At 53.0% G+C, this 19381-nt stretch overlaps 8 protein-coding genes across 8 annotated transcripts; 6 read left to right on the forward strand and 2 right to left on the reverse strand.

The window, feature by feature from the left end:
* Positions 1-1729: 1729 nt before the first annotated feature.
* B0I36DRAFT_388233 (uncharacterized protein) lies at positions 1730-3523 on the forward strand (the record flags this gene model as incomplete). Its single annotated transcript, XM_046161233.1, has 1 exon — positions 1730-3523. The coding sequence occupies exon 1, from the start codon at positions 1784-1786 to the stop codon at positions 3521-3523; it is 1740 nt and encodes a 579-aa protein (XP_046007775.1). The 5' UTR covers positions 1730-1783.
* Positions 3524-3966: 443 nt separating this feature from the next.
* Positions 3967-6552, reverse strand: B0I36DRAFT_425164 (uncharacterized protein; the record flags this gene model as incomplete). The annotated part of the gene is given in 8 exon segments (XM_046162314.1): positions 3967-4469; positions 4560-4693; positions 4750-4846; positions 4901-5277; positions 5355-5665; positions 5678-5845; positions 5867-5912; positions 5974-6552. The coding sequence occupies 8 exon segments, from the start codon at positions 6510-6512 to the stop codon at positions 3967-3969; spliced, it is 2175 nt and encodes a 724-aa protein (XP_046007776.1). The 5' UTR covers positions 6513-6552.
* Positions 6553-7419: 867 nt separating this feature from the next.
* Positions 7420-9801, forward strand: B0I36DRAFT_252806 (uncharacterized protein; the record flags this gene model as incomplete). The annotated part of the gene is made up of 2 exons (XM_046150709.1): positions 7420-7561; positions 7613-9801. 2 exons carry the CDS (start codon positions 7420-7422, stop codon positions 9799-9801), a joined length of 2331 nt encoding a protein of 776 aa, XP_046007777.1.
* Positions 9802-9942: 141 nt separating this feature from the next.
* On the forward strand, positions 9943-10790 carry B0I36DRAFT_334787 (uncharacterized protein). Its single transcript, XM_046155386.1, has one exon. It carries the CDS (start codon positions 10112-10114, stop codon positions 10481-10483), a length of 372 nt encoding a protein of 123 aa, XP_046007778.1. The 5' UTR covers positions 9943-10111; the 3' UTR covers positions 10484-10790.
* On the forward strand, positions 10776-11855 carry B0I36DRAFT_33149 (uncharacterized protein). The gene is made up of 2 exons (XM_046154988.1): positions 10776-11141; positions 11204-11855. Exons 1-2 carry the CDS (start codon positions 10910-10912, stop codon positions 11656-11658), a joined length of 687 nt encoding a protein of 228 aa, XP_046007779.1. The 5' UTR covers positions 10776-10909; the 3' UTR covers positions 11659-11855.
* Positions 11856-11974: 119 nt separating this feature from the next.
* On the forward strand, positions 11975-14305 carry B0I36DRAFT_354214 (uncharacterized protein; the record flags this gene model as incomplete). The annotated part of the gene is made up of 3 exons (XM_046157281.1): positions 11975-11991; positions 13566-13971; positions 14204-14305. 3 exons carry the CDS (start codon positions 11975-11977, stop codon positions 14303-14305), a joined length of 525 nt encoding a protein of 174 aa, XP_046007780.1.
* A 473-nt stretch (positions 14306-14778) lies between these two features.
* B0I36DRAFT_394255 (uncharacterized protein) lies at positions 14779-16587 on the forward strand (the record flags this gene model as incomplete). The annotated part of the gene is made up of 3 exons (XM_046161490.1): positions 14779-14843; positions 15624-15918; positions 15981-16587. The coding sequence occupies 3 exons, from the start codon at positions 14779-14781 to the stop codon at positions 16314-16316; spliced, it is 696 nt and encodes a 231-aa protein (XP_046007781.1). The 3' UTR covers positions 16317-16587.
* A 341-nt stretch (positions 16588-16928) lies between these two features.
* Positions 16929-17953, reverse strand: B0I36DRAFT_297316 (uncharacterized protein; the record flags this gene model as incomplete). The annotated part of the gene is made up of 2 exons (XM_046151921.1): positions 16929-17351; positions 17398-17953. The coding sequence occupies 2 exons, from the start codon at positions 17951-17953 to the stop codon at positions 17248-17250; spliced, it is 660 nt and encodes a 219-aa protein (XP_046007782.1). The 3' UTR covers positions 16929-17247.
* Between the last annotated feature and the right edge of the window lie 1428 nt (positions 17954-19381).

Here is a 19381-nt window from a genome sequence, read left to right on the forward strand (position 1 = left end):
ACCCCAGGCTTATATCGGATAATAATTCAGACACAGGAGTCTGTCCGCAAAAGCGAGGATTCCGCACTCTGGGGCCCGCGATACCGGGAGTTTATAGTAGGTCGCTACGAAGCACTGCCTGACTGGACAAGGATGGTGGCCAGCGTCCCTGTTCGAGCTCGATCGCATTCCACGCTTTGTGCCCCGGCCTTCGGCCTCCCTGAGGAGGCGCGTTTCCCCGGTGTGCACCCTGCTCCGAGTACAGGGCGGCTCAGGACTCAACTTGATTGGTCTCCTGAAGGGTATTGGTGATGTGTGTGTCGCCACAAACACACCTGCTGTACGCGCCCTGCTGGTTTGCCTCAGAGCATGTGATGGTGGCTCTGATTGGCCCTGCCTCCCGATTGTTTGCGCGGCTGTCTGACGCGCTGATGAAGGAGGTGTGGGGCCAACACCCCCATTTGCGAAACAGGAGACGCAAACCGCTTCTCGCGCGTTGGTCAAAACAGTGTGTATGGTGTCTCGGAGCTGAGGCAAAGGCTCAAGCGGTGTTCGGTCTGCATACGGTCTCAGCCAAATCCTGTGTGCATTGTCCATGCGCAACTAGTTGAACACAGTCGAGAAGGGTCTTTGAGACACGTTGGGGGAGGTCCTGTTAGGCCTCCCGCATGAGCTAGCTTACTCCGCCGCCGGTAGCACAACGACGCATCACAGGGTATGACGCACTCGCATGCCTGGACACATGCCAGGTCGTACTGTAGGGGGGTCCAGGTGATTCAGTTTTCGCCTTGAGGGCTTGTCAGAGAACTCGGGACTTGTCTGTGAATGGGTGGTGGCCCACATTCGCTGGTGGGTTTTCCACCACTAAGTGTGGGCCTTAGAGGGGCGATGTCATTGGCTCTCGCAGACGAAACAGGGGACGCAAACCGCAGGCGGTTTGCCGAGGGAGCCTTGAGGAACGAAGCCGGACAATACGGGTAATCCTCAACTTGGAAACTATTTAATTAGTGTACGGATTAGTCTAATTCAAGAGAATGTGGAGGCCAGGGGTTTCATCAGTTGCACCACGTATGGCGCAGGAACCTAAACTAAAACCGAGGGTACGGGAAGCGACGGGTGCATCAGCCCTATGGGCCATACCGTGGATCTATTATGTTCGCATCCTTGTTGCAGATCAATAGCCAGAGCATCGCAGTGCCCTGAGGAGTGGCTCAATCCAATTCGTGGCTGCTTGGCCTGGGAGGTGGGGATTGAGCGCTAAGTCTTTTGAGGAAGACGGTAAGAGTTGGGCGGGGGGGCTATTCTGCCACTTAGCTTTTCTATGGGCACAACCCCGCTTTGCTTTGCGTCTCCTTGTTTCCTCCTAATAATGATGATGCCCAACTATACCTCGCAATTATCGAGGGTTTAAATTCCCACCGGATTCCCCGTTGCTAGGTACCCGGTCTAAAATGGCCGGCCGCGGAACGCCATGGATAGACTAAGCCCGCTAATGACATGCCACTTTTGTACTTTGCTGTAAGCCACTCTATAACGAATTGTACTCTGTGTAAATCGTGGACGAGCCGCCTTCCACTTGGAGTGAAGTTGCAGTCGCACAAAGCTCGAAACAGGGCAGCCTATCGCGAAGCCCCTGACGGTCCAATGACCTATCATATGCGTGATCTAGCTCTATCGAATTCGATGAGGTTCCATGAGCGTTGGCGTCCAGTTCGGAAACGCGGTGTGCAAGATGAGAGCGATCAAGGACGTTTCTCTAAGCGACCACCCATCATCCTGTCTCGGAAAGCACACTTGCTACACCATGGCGGAAGAAATCGACCGTGTTCTTGCCTCAATCCAAGGATTGAGCCTCGCCAATGGCACGACTGACTTGCCTAGTTTGCGATCTCGTCGCGCAGCAAACCCAAAACAGAATCTTGTGGGCGCAACTAAAGCGTTAATACTTGCTACCGAAGCCACCACCTCACACGCGCAACGACTTCTCTCAGCGGCCGACAAAATTTCTGGACCCGGCCATGATTTTACGCACCTCGTTTCCCTCAGAAGAAGAGCCAAAGCTCTTGCCGACATCACGGTGACCTTTGGCGATGCATTCGACTGCTACATCCTATCGCAAATCAAATCGTTGGCTGGTCCAGGGACAACAGCAGAGAAACTGCTCTCCCATTTCGATGCCCATTTGCGGGGCATCACCCAAGATGTCGTCAGCAGCACCACCGACGAGGGCAGCGTCCTGCGCGAGATACTGGAGCGTTGTTACAGCGAGTCTCTTCAAAGATCCGGCACCCTAAACTTTGACAACTACGCCGACTCCCTAGATGAAACCTGCCTCGAATCGCCCTACGATCCCGACTTTGAGAGTGAGGAGTATTACGAGCACGAGAATCGTCTGGAAGTTGACGAGGCTTACGCCAATGCCTTTCGCTACAACCGCAGACTTAAGGCCGAGAGAAAGGAGCAGGAACACAAAAAGAAGAAGGAGAACTGGATCGGCTTTTGGGTTAAAGCGCTTCAAAGATGTCACAATGGGCCCACGCTATTCTATCCTCCGGCGAGTCATCTTTCTCAATGCCATTTGACAGACGTTCCGCGATACCTCTTCCGAACCTTTGACCAAGCGAGCTCTGTGCGGAGTAATGAAGATGTTGTCGCTTCCGTGGAGAGCATCTCCGACGAATCGAACAGCAGAGTCGATATCCTTTCGAAGCCAACAGAAGTGTCTATAAGGATGCTGCATGGGCATTTGACCAAGTTGTGTTTTGGAGGTGGAGACAAGAGCGATAACTTGATGTCATGGAGCAGCTCTCTGTTGTTTGTCATCCAGTACGCTGTCTGGCGATGCCATCATCGTCGCTGCGGGGAAGATGAGGTCAAGATCTGCGCAATCGACACGAGGAAGTTTCCCCGTGGCCAGTTCGCCCGCGACATGACGTTGCTGCGTGCTTATCGCCAAACCGCGAAACATGACGAGGGAATGAATGAATTCTTCGACTTCCGTCTCAATCGCGAAGACTACGACAACGGGGAGTTTCTTTCGCAGGGACAAGTACATCACAAGGGGCAGTCCTCTATAGTTTCTCTTGACCAACTCATCAAAGCCGGGCTGCATGACCTGTATCCCGAGTTTAAGGAAGAATCTGAAAAGAGCTCATGGACAAACCGGGTGCGAAGTCTTCGATCGAGGTGGTCCGCCGAGCAATTAACAACCAAGCTGGACATACAAGCAGCCCTCAGTGTCGCCGGAGTGTGCTTCAAGACATTTGAAGCACCCGATATAGCGATGCTGCTTTTGTTGTTCAAGAACCGCCAGCTCCGACCAACAACCACAACCACAACGCGCCCACCCCCATTCCACAGCGTCACGGAAAAGTGTCAGGGAGTCCTCAAGGACTACGGACCAGAGGAGGTACAGCGATATATGAAGATTTTGGAAACGACAGCTTTTACGGATCGAGACAACAAGGCCGGCGATTCAGTCCGCAAGCTTCTCTCGTTTGCTCAAGGCCCACAGCTCCTCGAAGACGTCTTTGACTGTAGTTGAACCGTTCGACATGCGTCTATGCTTGGCAGGCTTACGGGCGGCTTCATGGCGGGCGTGAGGCCTGGCCGTCTTGCTCCATCTCTCAATACCCTGCCGCCTCTCTAGTCTCAGTACCGCCACGATAAGATCTAGGCGAGGATCGAGGCTGGCCGATACAAGGATGGAGGCTTGGCTCGGCGACGATTTCAGGATCAGTTGGCATAGTAGTGGTACATGCTCTCGGGTGTAGACAAGATGAATATATCAAAAGATATAAAACAGTACAAAACTGAGCAAGGCAGAGTTCACTTGACAGGGCAAGTGGCAAATGTCACTCTTGGTAGACGGATGATGTTAGGATACCGTGCCGTGGATCTGAAGCGCATGACGTTGGAGATGCATCTTATGGTCTAGTGGCATGCAGCAAGCTCCGCACTCTTTATCGTCCCCCTCTCGGATGTTTTTCAGTGCTTCCGTCGGAAGTGCTTACTTACGTCGCCGGCACTGTAGAATTCGTGCGTGAGTTCTTCGATGCAAGGGTCATCCGGTTCCAAGCGGAGCGCTAGGCCTACGCAAAGGAAGCATCTCCTCGGCCTCTCCTCCTTACTTGCTATGAAGACAGACAACACAGCCGCATGACGCCCGTCTTCTGCATAACGACCGTCTTCTCGAGGCTCATTCTTGACGGAAGACCGCTGCATCGTCCCCGCCCCGGAAGTGTTGGGGCGCCGTACAGCCGGCCCTTCCACCACGACGCAATAGGCCATCACGGCGTAGATGGCAACATCTCTTCGCCGGTGTTGGCCCTCGACTGTGTTTTCGACCGGAGCCGTGAGTGCGTCCATTAGCCGTTTCTGGGCTGGGCGTCTCGGACGGTTAGACTTCCGGATGGCCCGTTCCTCAACGAAGCCAAGCCCGGCAAGCTGGTTCTCAATGTCGATCACTGCCTGTTTGTTGGTCCACTGTTCTCTAATCTAGTCCTGGAGTGCCCTTCTCTGCGTCTGCTGAGCGCTCCGGAGCTTGTCATGCGCCTTTTTGTATTTCTGCATGGCTTTACGTGAGATTTTTGCTTGTTGGCGTAACTCCTTGACCTTGCAGGCTAGCTTCTTGATACCAGGGTGGGAATTGACGGATGCTGCCTGATCTATCGTCAGATTCACGGGGCGTCGTTTGCTGATGGAATGGCCGATACTACAGGACTTTTGCACAGGGCATTCTGCGGCTCTAGCCCGCGGATGAGTGCGTACGGGTCGACCGCAAGTTGGTGCCCGAGGTAGTGCCTCTGGAACGGATTCGAGTTCGCGTGGTCCAGCATGAGATTTCTGGTTGCGTCGCTCACATTACCTATCTAGTTGTTAGTGAGGATAACTCGTCACGTAGTTATAATCAGAAACATACTGCTTCTATCAAACACATTGGCAGCATTATATCGTAGGTTGTATGGAATCGTCGGGACCTCGAACCCTGTGACCTCGCCAACTCTTCTTACCCACCCAGCGATCGTTGCAGGACTGATGGGCTCGGTTGGGGACATGTCGTATCCGACCAGCGTCTTGACGGCTCGACGGAAGATATAGACATCATCCATGCTTGCTTTGAGCGGCAAAGGTAACTCCCACTCGCCCGGGTGGATGTTGAGCCTGCTTACTGCATCAGGGCGGGTCAGACTCGGTGCTTCGAAGGCCCGATGCCTAAAGAGGATACCTTCGAGGAAGACGTGGGGGCTGAGCATAAGGGAGTCGTCGAACATGACTTCAGGGAGGGTCACGGTCTTCCTAACATGGCGTCAGCACACGTAGACCTACGAAGCGCCAGTCGCCCCGGCACACCCCGGCTAGGGCTAGGCACATACGCATCTTTAGTACCAAGATAAGTCTTGGTGAACTCCAGCGTGAACGTAATTAGGACTTTATGCGGACCGCCCTCTAGGTCTCGGGCCAGTACGACTCGGATATCTCGGTAGTGGAGTTTGAGCACCGAGGCAGGGCGAGCGCCGGTAGCAGCGAGCAGTAGGAGGAACAGGACGCAGAGAATTCGGAGCTCTCCCAGGGAGAAGGACTTCTCCGTCGTGCCCAGCGTCGTCTCGACTTGTTGCTTAAGGTCCTCGACCGTCATGCACCTGTTCTCGCGCTTCTGGTCGCTCAGCCCATGCTTTTTGGCGAGCTTTTTGAGCACCCTGTGCATGTTCCGATTCAGTTTCGCATCGAGCTTCGCGCCGGTGGCCTTCTCGTAGACGAGCCGGTACACCTTCCAGTTCGTCCCGAGTGAGCTGCTCTTCTTCGTTCCCCGCTTCTTCCTGCCATTCTTGCCGGCCTTCTGGCCCAGCAGCCAGTCGAAGAAGTTCTAGAGGGACCCGAGCGAGACGGACTCGAAGGATTCCTGCGGGTCGTACTCGAACCACGCGCAATACCTACGTTACAGATTGTCAGCATGAACCAAGCAGTCGAAGCACGACCGTTCAGGCCACCTACTTATTCCACAGCTCTTCTATTCCATCGAGAAGTATGGTACTCCCCTCACTGTAATCTTCATCATCGAAGGCGGCCTTGTTGAACTCTTTCAGTTGCTTGAGGTAGTACTCTCGAGGATGTAGATTTCCGTCGAACGGCTGCACCTGGTCTTCTATATCAAAGTCGTCACAATCGTCGCCAAGGTCACCGGTATCGTTGCTTTCTTCGTCGTCAATGTCTGTCGGGCTGGTCTCATAACCGGCATCATCGACCTCGACATCGAACCCCTCATCCTCGTCCGACAAGGACACGTCGTCTGGAGAGTCCGAGTTCGAACCGTCCGAATCGTCGTCAGGTCTGCGGCGGGTGACGCGCCATCTTCGTGCGATGACGACCGGTGCAGTCGGTAAGTTGAGCGTAGGAGGGCAGAGAAGGGAGACAATTCCGGTCGTCGGAGCAGGATAGGCTGGTAGGCGATAGATTCGCAATCCTTTCGACAAACGGAATGTATCGCTGGAGATGCGCAGGCCCGGCCTCTTAAGCATTGGGTTGGGAGCCATTTTTGGTGGCCCTCCAGCATCCAGGAAGGTGGTGAGCAGGAGCCACCGAAATCAACGGCTAACTCGCCGTCACATTCTTTAAAGAAGTATAAATAGGATTAGGTAACGTAGTCCACATGTGAACGGGTCACACGGGTGAACGGGTCATTTCTTATCGCCGCTTATATAGAGATTTTTAAACCTCTGTAACTTCTTTATTTTAAGAGATATAAAGGCCTAGTTAAGTCTATTTGTAAACGATAAGAATAATCTATTTAGAACTAGAATAACGTACAGTAGAAACCACAATCAGTGTCCACTTTACCCATATTAGTTGCGATTTCCGCACAGACTAACCATTGTGGCGCATTGTGGCGTGTACAGTGCCAGCTGCCGCACAATAAGTCCTCGCCAGAAATGGCTTGCAGCATATCGCGGCAGTGTAAGCCGTTGAGGCACGCTTCTCTGTTCCCGTATTAGCAAACTGAATACAGCGCCACGACTCAGTGCAACCATGCCCCAAGCCAGGCAAGCGTATGTAGTACGATACATAGCAATCCACTTGCCCCGCACCTTCGCAGCAGGGAATGATCCTAAAGTCACGGTACCAAATAGCTGGCCATCAGATAGTGCGAATTTCCTGAGACATATTGCTGCACTACAGTATTCGCACAGTAATAAGTTCCGGGTACAGGTGGCCAGGCGCTGGATAAGCAGCAGTTTCTGGCCCCGCCAGCTGGGCCAGAATCCGGGATGCTGCGATGGGTCTCGTCCTGATGTGCTTACATAACCCGAGTTTGCGATGGTCTGTGCAAAGGTTCACCTGTGATTCGTTCTGCTGACAGAATGTCGGCTGGTCAATCGTCGCGACACGGACGCGACTAACCCAAGTCAACCTTCGCTTTGCAACCTCACCATCTTGCCAGGCATGGTAGACCAACGGGCCAAGATCATCGAGGTCACCCCTATTGGGAAAGGCCTCGATGCGTTCAGGGCATCATTTCGTTCGATTTGCGAAAGCGCCGGCATCTCCTGCACCCCTGAAGCAGTAGATGAGTTGGGGCCACAGGGTAAGAAAGCCGTCCAGGCGGATCTCAACATGTACTCTAACTATCTGACAGATCTTCAAATGCTCCTCCTCCTCCTCCTTCCGACCCTACAAATTCTTCCAGCCACCCGTCAACTCCATTCACGCAGCGGAAGAACTCTCTTCATCGAACTACCAAGACTCAGTGTCGCGATCGGGTCTGATGACTTCACCCTTTCCCGCCTTACGCCTCTCCTAAAAGCTGCCGTCGCCGACAAACCTGATGACTCCGAGATTTGGGAAGAAGTGTCCGAGGCCGTTGCCGAATCTACACCGCCTCCCCGACCGATCGCCTCCTCCCTCCAACAAACCCCGTGGCTGCACAACACAAGCGGCTTTGCGAACTCGTCCGAATACCGACGCGACATAGATAGGGTGCTCAAGCAGGAGCTCGGTCCTCTCTATGTTGGGCTTCGTCGACTTCCAGAAGTTTTCTTTGGACGGGTACCCGGGCTGGACGCTGCGTCCCACGTCGTCTTCACCAAGTGCACGAAAGGCAACGACCCCCTCTTCTGTGGAGGATGGGCTGGCTGGCCAAAGGACGCACACCAAGATTGTGTCCTGGAGTGGTTCTCGGACATAAGCCAGAAGCTGGCAATCTTCGCCGAGGAAACATTGCCGCTTCCAACGCATGGAAGGCGGCCTCTGGCGCAACCCAACCAACCGATCCTCGATTCTACGGCAGAACGAAAGTTGGATATCGGTTTCGTGGACGACCCCAAAGCGTTGAAAGACACCCAACTACATTGGTCGCACATTCTCGTTCCAGGAGAGTTGAAGAGCAACCCGTTGGCGGACACAAAGTCTAAAGCATGGCTCGACCTGGGGAGGTATGCCAGGGAAGTTCTTGCGGCTCAAGACACGCGTCGGTTTGTCCTGGGCTTCACTCTCTGCGGATCCTTTATGAGAATATGGGAGTTTGATCGCTTGGGAGGAATCGCATCCGACAAGTTCGACATCAACGAAGACGGGCTGCGCTTCGTCTTCACGGTTCTAGGCTTCCTCTGGATGGACCGTGAGGCCCTCGGTTTCGACCCTACAATCACTACAGAGGGCAGTCGACGCTTTATTTCGATCATCCGAAACGGCCAGGCAGAGCGACTCGTCATTGACAAACGGATGAAGAGGGCACCCTGCATTGCCGGTCGCGCCACAACTTGCTGGAGCGTCCACCGAGAGGACCACCCTCAGACCTCGTTGGTGGTCAAAGATTCGTGGCAATACACTCAACGGGACGAAGAAGGCGAGTTGCTCAAGACGGCGACCGAAAGAGGTGTGGTCAACGTGGCCCGCTACTACCACCACGAGACTGTTCATGTCCGTGGCGAGGTCGACGACGTTTTGAGCAATATTCGAGGGAACATCAACATCCGAGAAGCGAGCAATTATCGAGCAGATCAGTTGATTCAACCAGGGAGCTCGAGTGCGGTCGATGTTCCCCAGAAAGGTCGGAGTAGTCTTGCTGCTGGCAAGAAACGCTCCTCCAGTCAGACGGAGGCCCCTCTACCACCGAGCAAGCGATCTTGCTCTGCGTCACCAACCATGGCTAGCGGTCCTGCACTGCCGAACCGGGTGCATCGTCGCGTCATCGTTCAGGATTGTGGGACGCCGATCTACAAAGCCAAGTCGCCTTCGGTGCTGCTCTCAGTGCTGAGCGACTGCATTGAAGGTCACAAATCATTGCGACAACAAGCCGGTCTCCTCCACAGAGACATCTCTGTAAACAACCTGATGATTCGTGGAGAGAAAGGGTTTTTGATTGACCTCGACCTTGCCGTCACGGAGCAACGCGAGGAGGCCTCGGGAGCACATGGGAAAACCGGGACAAGAGCCTTCATGGCGATCGGTGCCCTTCTGGGCGAGAAGCACTCGTTCATGCACGACCTCGAGTCCTTCTTCTGGGTCCTGTTTTGGATATGCATTCACAATAACGGACCGGAGCGAAGCGAAATCATTCCCCAATTCGACAAGTGGAATTATGCGGATGTGGAGGAATTAGCAAAGCTTAAGATGGGCACGGTATCTGACGAGGATATTTTTGCGAAGACTACGACGGAATTCTTCACCAACTACTTCAAAGCTTTGATTCCTTGGGTCGGTCGATTACGAAGAGTGGTATTCCCCGGTGGTGGTAGATGGAAGAAAGAAGTCAGCGGGTTGTATGCCTCCATGCAGGAGGTCCTTCGTGAGGCCCGGAGACACCTCGATGCCGTAGCTAATTGACAAATACTTGATGCGATGGAAGTGACTGCTAAGATCCCAATCGCATTTCAATGCCGTGGAGCGTTGCTGCCTCCGTTCAGGAGCCCCTTGAGCGATGATGCACATTTCTGGGGTCGACCCGGAGCAGTTCAGTCGGTCCAGTGCAAGGCTCCAAAATGGTGTTTCAGGGCCGGCCAGAATTGTCGGGGCTATTTTTACAGCTGACCGAATCTGCCAGGGCCCAGTTTCGGGCCCTCAGACCGCCCTTAAATCCGTGGCATCTGCTGTCGTATCCTTGAGCAGCTATTTCCCCCAACCACTGCTCATCACCATGGCTAATCTATCCCCCAAGAAACGTGACCGAACCAAGGAGAACCTCGACAGATCATGCAAGGGAGCCGCGGAGCGATTTAACAAGATAAGCAAGAAGTATGGCGCTCGCGCCTACGTACAGGTGTGCTGGAAGGGGCGGCACTACGAGTACACATCCCACGACGAGACTCGCTGGCCGAGAACAAGGGATGACCTAGAAATCATCTACCCCTTGATCACTCAATGGACTCCAGCAACATTCGTGAAACGACCGCCATCAAGCTCTAACTTGGAAGCCACGCCGGCGTCGCCAGGGAAGCCGCTCGAATCAGCGGGAGAGCAGCCAATGGAGCCAAAACTAGCCAAGGATGGATGGACTGCGAGGGATTGATAGCATGAGAGGGGGACTTGGAGACGGCGTTTGGATGGGCGAAGGAAGTGGCAGGGCCGCGGGGCATGTACTACGAATATTCCTGCTGTGCTCCTTGCAGTCCCGGTTCAACATCGCTCGGGCTGGCCGGCTTTGAACCACTGCTCCACAGTTGTCCGTGGCTACTGGTTCGCACGACAACTGGTTTGTTGGTTTGTTTACATACAACCGTATGGAGATTAGCGTGAGCCAATCCACAGCACCATCGAGCCGCCTCGTCAAGTACTACCAAGCTGTGGTACTTCTCTGTGTTCCGCCTCCAGCGATCACCAGGGCTCATCGTGTCACATACTTTTTGTGCTCGTCTGTGCCCTGCACAAATACGCGTCGCGCACTTCTGGGAACACATGCAAGCTCAATGCGCCCTTGTAGCTGTTTGCATGCACAATGCGCCCTCACGCATGCATCGAAGCCAAATTTAGCACAAATCACAAAGGCCGCCAGCCATTCACTTCAGTACAATGCAGATGTTGCAAGACAGGCACCATTATCAGCGCCTTGGCCGTGCATCTCGTCCGTTCACAACAGACCATCGTATTGCTGGTGCGAAGCATGATTGGTTCAGTGGTGATCCTGCTCATGTGGGACGGGATCCCCTGTGCCTGGCAGCTCTTGTCCTGTATGTAGAGCAAGGTTCTCATGCTTCTGTGTGATGCATCACTGACAGCAAACACGCGAAAGCCCATGAAGTTGAAGATCAACGGAATTTTCTTGGCACACTCCTCAGGGCAATGTCACATCTGCAGCTTCCAGCCATGCCTAGCGGGAGCACAGTATCATGTGTGGACATGAACAGTACAATACACGGGTGGAAAAATCGAATTCAGGCCATCCCATCCATAGCAAACGGGGCGCCGCACTCACCCGGCAGCTCGCGTTTGTCATCGGACGCACCAGCACCAACTGTCGAAGCATCATCACTGGTTGTGTGCTTTGATCTGTCTGCTAAAGCCCGCCCCTTGACTCGCAGCCTTCGCGGGGACATGCATGCCCAGCGCTGCATAACAGATTGCTGTGCCGTGCAATCGAGGCAGACATTGTGGTCTCCACCTGGGAGACCACTGTTGCAAGGGCGCCGTCCAATGATGATGTTCTCGCGACCAGGGAGTTCAAAAAGCCCGCTTTGCTCAGTATAAATAAGGGCGAATGCAGCCCAGTAGAGGTCCTCGAAAGATGGCACTGACTCGAGTCCTGGTATTGTCCAAAGGTTCGGCTTGGTGCTCACAAGTACGGACTATTGACATTCGCAACAAATAAGCACATCACTCTTCCCTCACTTCATTTCCAGTCTCACCAAGGTGCTGAGTAATTACTACCTTTGTCCTGTTGCGCGCATTGCCGTTTGCCCGTCCCTGCAGCTGACGCTTGCAGCTGATGGTTGCTCAGCCATGATCTGCTTGCGACAAGAGCGACCTTCGAAGAGAAAGCGGATCATCGCATGCTGCGCTTGCTATGCTCGCAAAGTCAGGGTAAGTGTGCTCTGCGATAAAATTAAGTGTCTAGTTACAGTAGGCCGTCATGATTATCGAGCTAAGATGATGTTGTGACGTGGTGTTCTTGTGGGATCTCGTATCCGTCGTCAAATCCGAATCTTGGGATGACTGTTGCGCAGGTGCGCAGGAATCGCCGAAGCCCCTCTGGGTCGCCTACTATTTGTTCGACGTTGCTGGCTGCAAAGCTCAGCAGTTCGTACACGTCGAAAGGCGACTGAGGTTGTGGTTGGTTGATTGGTGACTTCGATAAATCCATGCAGGACCAAGTACTTCTTGGTCGGGATCCTGTCTAAATGTCCTTTTGCCTTCTTTTGTTGTGGCGACTCAAGGCTCAGACACCCCAAACACTCTCCTTCTCCCACGATGGTGGCCTAGTCGCGCGAGGAATCTTCTCGCTTAGGTGTGGCTGGAGGTGCGAACCGTCTTGGGGTCGTGGGCGATCTGGTCGAGGGCCCGAAGCTCGTGCCGTTTGGTCCGATGGCGGTGAATTGGCGGCCCACGCAGGTGCGGTTGTGGCGTGTGAAGGTCGGAGAAAGGCAGCTGTTGCACACGTCACGCCCTTCCTCGTGCGGGTGTTCTGCACAGCGTCCAAGCAGGACTGCGGGCCGAGTGCAGTTCTGGTTGCAAACCTGAGGACTGGCCGTCCTGGTGTCTTGCCGTTGTGTCGCTAGGTCCTGGAGGTAGTCCGCAAGAGCGTCAAAGAAGGAGGCGGCAGTTGCTAGGAGTGATGTCGGCACAGCATCCCATGTGTTCAACCTGCTCGCTCTGGTCCGCACACCCACTCGGCTTTTACAGCAGAAAGCTCAACCAGGCCGAGCAGAACTACACAGTGCACGACAAGGAGCTGATGGCCATGGTCAAAACATTCGAACATTTCAGGCACTGGCTGCACGGCAGCCCAGACCCGGTGAAAGTATGGAGCGACCACGGGGCACTCAAACACTTCATGACCACGACACGCCTCACACAACGACACGCACGATGGGCAGAGAAACTCGGAGAATTCCGATTCAAGATCTTCCACATTCCAGGACGAAGCAACAAAGGGGCGGATCCGCTCAGCAGAGCCAACACACATGGCATGCCTGCCTCGGAAGGTGACGCCCCGCTAAAAGCGGAGCACTTTGCAGGGGACCCTGAAACACGTCAGGCCTAGCGGCAGATGATAGGCGCACCACCACAGGGGTGGTGCGGGGTTTTGCATTCAGGCGCCAACGCCACAGCGCTTAGGCATGTGATGGTGCCCGAAGCTTCCACCGCTTCGCTAAGTGTTTCTCGGGTATGGCTAGGTACTTACGATACAGGAGATACATTTCAAAAACATTTGAATCCATCAGACAAGCCTTCCCTTTCACCACGATTGACGTGACTTTTTGAAGTCTTTTGCGCTGTCAAGGCCCCAGACAGCGTATCATATTTTCCACATATTTCTTTACAGTAGTGACCACAATCAGTGTCCACAAAACAACTCGATTGAGACGATTCGCGCACGGGCCACATCGACCCACTTGTGGCTTAGAACTGTGTGAATATTGTTAAGCACTATGTAGCGTCGATAAAAGCTCCACTTCCCCTCCATTTCTGGCTTTCGTTGCTCGAGACCCAAAGCGGCAGAATGCCCATATTGGTCTCGACGGCGAGGTTATGCAAGCTCTCGTCGCATACTCTGAAGAGGGCAATCAATTTGAGGACCAAAATGAGGTCCCGAACTTCATCCGTGATATGATCTACAAGAAGGACCTGGATAATCTTCGACGAAAAGATGATAGCCGCAAGCGCAAGGGACGGGGGTCTTCCCCAAGCTACCCAATTCTGATCAACAACATGTGGCCTGGATCATCAGAGCAAACCCTTGCTCTAGCCTCAAGTACTGGAGGTCCTCACAAGGACGCATGGCGTGTCCCTGAGCCTAGAGATGGGGCGATAATGCGATACTGCACTTGGCACTGCGCCCGTGTAAGTTGCGAGGCCTGGAGGGCCAGCTTCAAGAAGGTCGCTATGGTCACACTACGGCTGGGCCTTGATCTGAAGCATGTACATGAGCAGGAAACTGTTGAAGGTCTACGAGAAGGCGATGCTGGAATCTTGCGAGGCATCGCAACGTCGTGGATTCGAGACGTGAAGGAATGGATAGAAACACTTCAGCAAAGGGAGGCGCCCAGAAAGATTTCTACCAAATACGATTTAGCTCATCCTAGTCCTCAACTTCCTTCACAATCAGCCCAGCATGTCTGAAGTGACCTCGCGCACTGGCTTCTCGAGAGCCAACAGCCTTGACACAAAGCCTTAAAAACGTGCTGAAGTCTGCCCTAATTAAGCCCAGATATTCATTCCAATGCTTCTTGATGTAAGCCTTTAACTCCGAGAAAAATTCCTCGATCGGGTTAAAATCAGGAGAGTATGGAGGCAAAACGAGAACCTTGACGCCTCTTGCTGCACAGACTTCTTCAATCCTGTCTTTGTTATGCCAACTCGCATTGTCCATCACGAGAACCGACCTAGGTTCTGGCCATGGACGACAGTGCTGAAGCAATTGGTGGACAAAATCTTCAAACCAAGCGGCGTCGGTTGAGCCCGCGTAGATACGCGAGAGGAGTACACCTTTGACGGTGTATGCTGGCAGTATCTGGTACCGAACATCACAATTCAGCTCATCAACCTTTACTGGCGTAGATCCTAGGGGAGACCACCCTATTCGTCTTTGTCCAGCTTTCTTGTCACAACCTGACTCATCGACAAAGATGAGTTGTTCCGCTTCGAGAAATGAGACGCGATGCAAGTATAAGTTTCGAAGCTCTTGATTACGCTGCTGAGCAATACGTCGACAGGTCTTTCTCGACTATCCGATGGCCTTGAGTGTCCGACTAATGGCTGAAAGAGATACGTACACTCCCGTCTTCTCATGAAGCCAATCCCGCATTTCGCTTCGAAACATATCAGCTTGTAGTAAAAGTTTCTTACGTAACATATCCTGCATATACGGTGTGATGCGGCTCCCTCGTCCTACGCGCAAGAGAGGGTTGGATGGAATCGCGGATGTGGAGGCGGTGGTTATCGGAGGGTTCTTTCGTTTTCGGCGGAGTCTACGAACGGTTCGGGCGGAACAACCGACGGACTGAACAATCTCGGGGCCTGGCAAGTCTCGGCTTAGCATCGCATCGATCTGACAATGTTTCGATATACTTAGTCGTGGCGCCATATTCATCGTTGTTGGCACGAACAATGTGAGGCTGAGGGTGAAAGTTGTACGTAAGGTATCATCTTTCAAATGAAGGCCAAGGTTGACTCATGATTCGTGGCTGCTGATGCGTTAGGCGGTCGACCTACCATAGTAGATAATTTGCGCCACAATGCGCCACAGCCTCTTAGTTAGGTGCGATCAGCCATAGTGCTAGTACAGTAGTCGCTTGGGGCGGCCCCCTGGCTTTACCCCGCACCTAGGGTGTTTTCGTGCCCACTTGTGACACGAAGCTTGCTGTTCAATCCACTACATATCCACAGCCGACCGACACAGCCCATTACCGTCCGAATGATCCACTCTAATGGGAATGGCGTACTTGCGACCGTGCTTTCGTGGATGACGACGGGCTACGCCAGCACACTCGAAGCAAGCATCCCAACTCGTTTTGTACTCGATGCGATCGTGCCTTTCGCTCCTGCCAGGCTAGGCAGCAACACTTCTACGCTTCAAGTCAACACCACATCTGTGTCAAATGTCCCCGAAAGCCTGATTTCTTGTTGCTGCAGGGTCTTGACAGCCATTTAACCAAGGTTCACCACTATTGTCGACCTTGCGAAAGGGGTTTCGACAAAGCAGGTGACCTGGTAAAACACGATGTTGCAGTACATAACCTATGTACGAGTTGTGGAAATTATTACGATTCGCCCAACAATCTGAAGAATGTGAGATCCTGGCTCTATTTTCTCCTCCTATTTCCGATGATGTACTGAGCTGATACGTATAGCATCAATTAACTCATCTCGAGAGGACTGTCGAATGCGCAGGATGTGCGGGCAAGTTCGTCCGGTCCTCAGCTATGGTCCTACACCTCGAAGCAGGAACTTGCCCCTCAGGTTGCGATAGCGATAGAGTGGATCAAGTCGCCTTCGATTGTTATCAATCCCGGCACTACGTAGCTGACGAGGATTCGGACTTCGAATACCGTTGTCGGGGCTGTGATGCTGAGTTTTATTACATCAGTGGTCTGTTGCAGCATGCTGAAAGCGATGCTTGTGGCGAGGGTCTTCACCCAAGTCAACCCCTGGGCAAGTTCCTCCAGTACCTAAGAAGCCGAATCTGAGAGAAACGGCAGGTTTATGCTGCGAGAGAGCCTCCGACTGTTCGCAATGAAGGACTCTTCACTAGCATACGCAGCCCAGATTGGGAGGAGTTATGGTAGTGCGGGCGATCTCGAATCGTCGTCAGATTTTAAATCACTTCTATCATGATTGAGTCTTCATATATACTGGTCGGTTAGCCGCCTGAGTCTTTGGAAACCGCGTCAGTATGATGTGCAATATACCGGCCATGTTCTAGAGCGATGTTAACCTTGATGAATGTCAAGCTTTGGGGAAGGGGCCTCTTCGTTGGTGCTTTGCCCGGAATTTCATACAAAACCCACGGCAATACGCTATAATGCGTTGGAAGAAGAACAGAGGCGTAGCCGCAGCACCATGGTCCTGGTTTGTGCCTGCACTCGAGATACCTACAAAGCCGCCACGTGATTAGACGGCGGAGTCGAGCTGTTGCGTATAGATTAGCTTTGACTGATGGTCAGGGCTAGCCTGAGATAGCATTCTGGAACATTTGACCTGTGTGAAGCTGCACCTCTTAACTGAAAAATGGCATCCAGCTACTTAGTCTTAGAAATCTTCCACGAAAAGATTGACCACAACCTACAACTAAGCTGCTTGCTTGATATATTCATTACTTTCCAGAGTAAGCATTATGATGGAGATCGATGCTTTGGTCCCTTCGTGCTAGAAGTATCAGCTTGCCACAGTCGTCTTCTATATATCCTCCAAAGACACTGCTGCAGCCCTCTTCATGATGGCTATCTCGCCTTTCGGGGCCTCGTTTTGTTGCGGCGCATGCGGTTGACACCCTCTGTGACACTTACTTGACTTCGACAAATTACCGAGCGGTATCTTTTCAAGTCTGTCGATAATCTGACTCAATGGTGTTTTCAGCAAGTCAAGCGGCCCATATCTACCCTTGAGCTCTTCACGACCCTATGCATGCTCCTTCCCCCAGCCACAAGAACAATCTGGACCTCGTGATCCGAGAATGCGCAAGATATCTGCTCGCATATGGTTTCGTCTCTCTTCAAGAAAGTCTTTGACATTAGTACTTCATCTTACAGACTGCCAGACAAAACTCACAAACTACTTTTCCCGGTGTCTCTGCGCTAAGCACTTCGCTGATCATTTCATGCTCAGAAAGACACCAATATGAAGCGTCACAACGTAATATCAGAGCTAACGTGGTTTCCACGTAGTTTCCTTCATCGCGAAGTCGATATGCAGCGGCCATAATGTAGCCGAGCTGTATCATATTCATGTCGTCTCGAAGCTTAAGCCATTGCGCGAGGGCAAACTTCATAGCCACACTGAGATCGTACTTGTCAACCACGATAGCGACTCGGAGAACGTCTGCAGGATCGAGACTTGGCGTCCATAGATCGTTTCGATGATGGATTACACAGCAGACAGTGTGCATCGCGCCAAAATCGTCATCGCCAAGTTCGACCGATTTGGGCCTGTCTTGGGAGAGATTTTGGCCTTCGTTCCAATTCGGTCCAAACATAGCGTCGAAGACCTTCGATGCGGTTCGAAGACATCTTGACTGCACCTTCAATGGCGCTTGGTGTGGACCAATAAGGAGAATGACATCACCTCTGCCACAGATCTGTTCGTACTGGTCGGACTGCTGACTCATGTCAAACGTAGTCGTTGTAGAGTCTGGTTCAATTGTTGATGACATGGTTGACAGCATCGTCCCGAGCTTTCGACTAGCATCATGCGGATGGCTCGGAGTCGATCGTTTCGCTTGGATGCGGCACTTTCACTCGTGAGACGGCGGAAGGTCACGGCCGTGGGCGCATGAGTAGAAGGAGCAAGAGGATGAGGAAAGAGGTGTTTGTTTCGAGGGAGGAGTACCGAACATGTAGGGGACAGCCGGCAGTACAGTAACGCATGTTATCAGTGAGTGGCCCATATCAGCGAGTGGCCCACCCTCATACTACCCTAGAACAACCCGCCTCAATTGCAACACATCAACACTAACAACCAACTATTATTACATCGGAAGCAGCTGACTCTGATGCTTCTACAGCCTCCTGGCAAGTGCGTACATTATGGCCAGGCTTGCCGCACACACCACAGCAGCGAACCCTCGAAGGGCCCCCCGTTGTACCACTACCATCCAGCTGCGTTTCTTTTACTCCCTCCCCACCCACGGCCCCCTGGCCTAGTGCCTCCTGTGCACCCTGTATAGTAAGTGATCCTCTAAGCTGCACACGTGTTCTTTTGGCTCTCCGGCGCTTGCTTAGTGCCTCGTTGGCCTTGCGGAGTGAAGCGTTCTCTGACTCGAGGATGGCCACCCGGTGCATCACAGCCATTGTACCCTTGGTAAGCTGGTCAACAGCAGCTAACATCGAAGTCGGGGAGCTGTTTTGATGGCTGGTAATACGAGTCTTGATGAGCGTTGACTGCGAGTTGGCTTCTCGGGGGTTATGGGGTGTCTGGAAGACCCAAGGTTGTATAGTGCTAGGCCGTGAGGTCGGGGGTGTCGGTGTACGAAGCTTAACATCTAGCTTAGAGAGCACCCTGTCTGGGTCGTACGGTACAAGGCCAGCACCTGCAAAGCCACCCTGTATATGCTTCTCTGTTATAGAGGCAAAGAAGGCCTCGCGAAAGGAACATAGAAACTCGAGCTTGCTCATATGGTTGATGTGCATGCGCATTAAGTCCTCGACTTGGCGACCGTACGCCAGCTTCAGTGGCCCAAAGCAGCCAATATCGAGTGGCTGGAGGAGGTGGGATGAATGTGGAGGCATGCAGAGCGTGATGATATTGTTCTGCTGGCAATGGAGCTCGAATTCGGTCGAGTGGTGGCTCTCGTGGCCGTCGAGGATCAATAACCGGTATTTGCCTTTCGTACGAGGTGCTGTATGGAAGTCGAAGTGCTTGATCCAATCTAGGCCTACCGCATTGGTAGTCCAACCATTATCGGTGGTTGCGATGCGCCAGTCGGCCGGGAGGTTGCACTCGGTATACCAGTTGGCGAGGTGGTACTGTGCGGCCAAGATGATGAAGGGGGGGATGGCCCAGCCGAGGGCATTGACTCCCTGGATCACCGTTGCCC

This window comes from Microdochium trichocladiopsis, assembly GCF_020744255.1.
Source record: "Microdochium trichocladiopsis strain MPI-CAGE-CH-0230 chromosome Unknown B0I36scaffold_10, whole genome shotgun sequence".
Classification (NCBI taxonomy): domain Eukaryota; kingdom Fungi; phylum Ascomycota; class Sordariomycetes; order Xylariales; family Microdochiaceae; genus Microdochium; species Microdochium trichocladiopsis.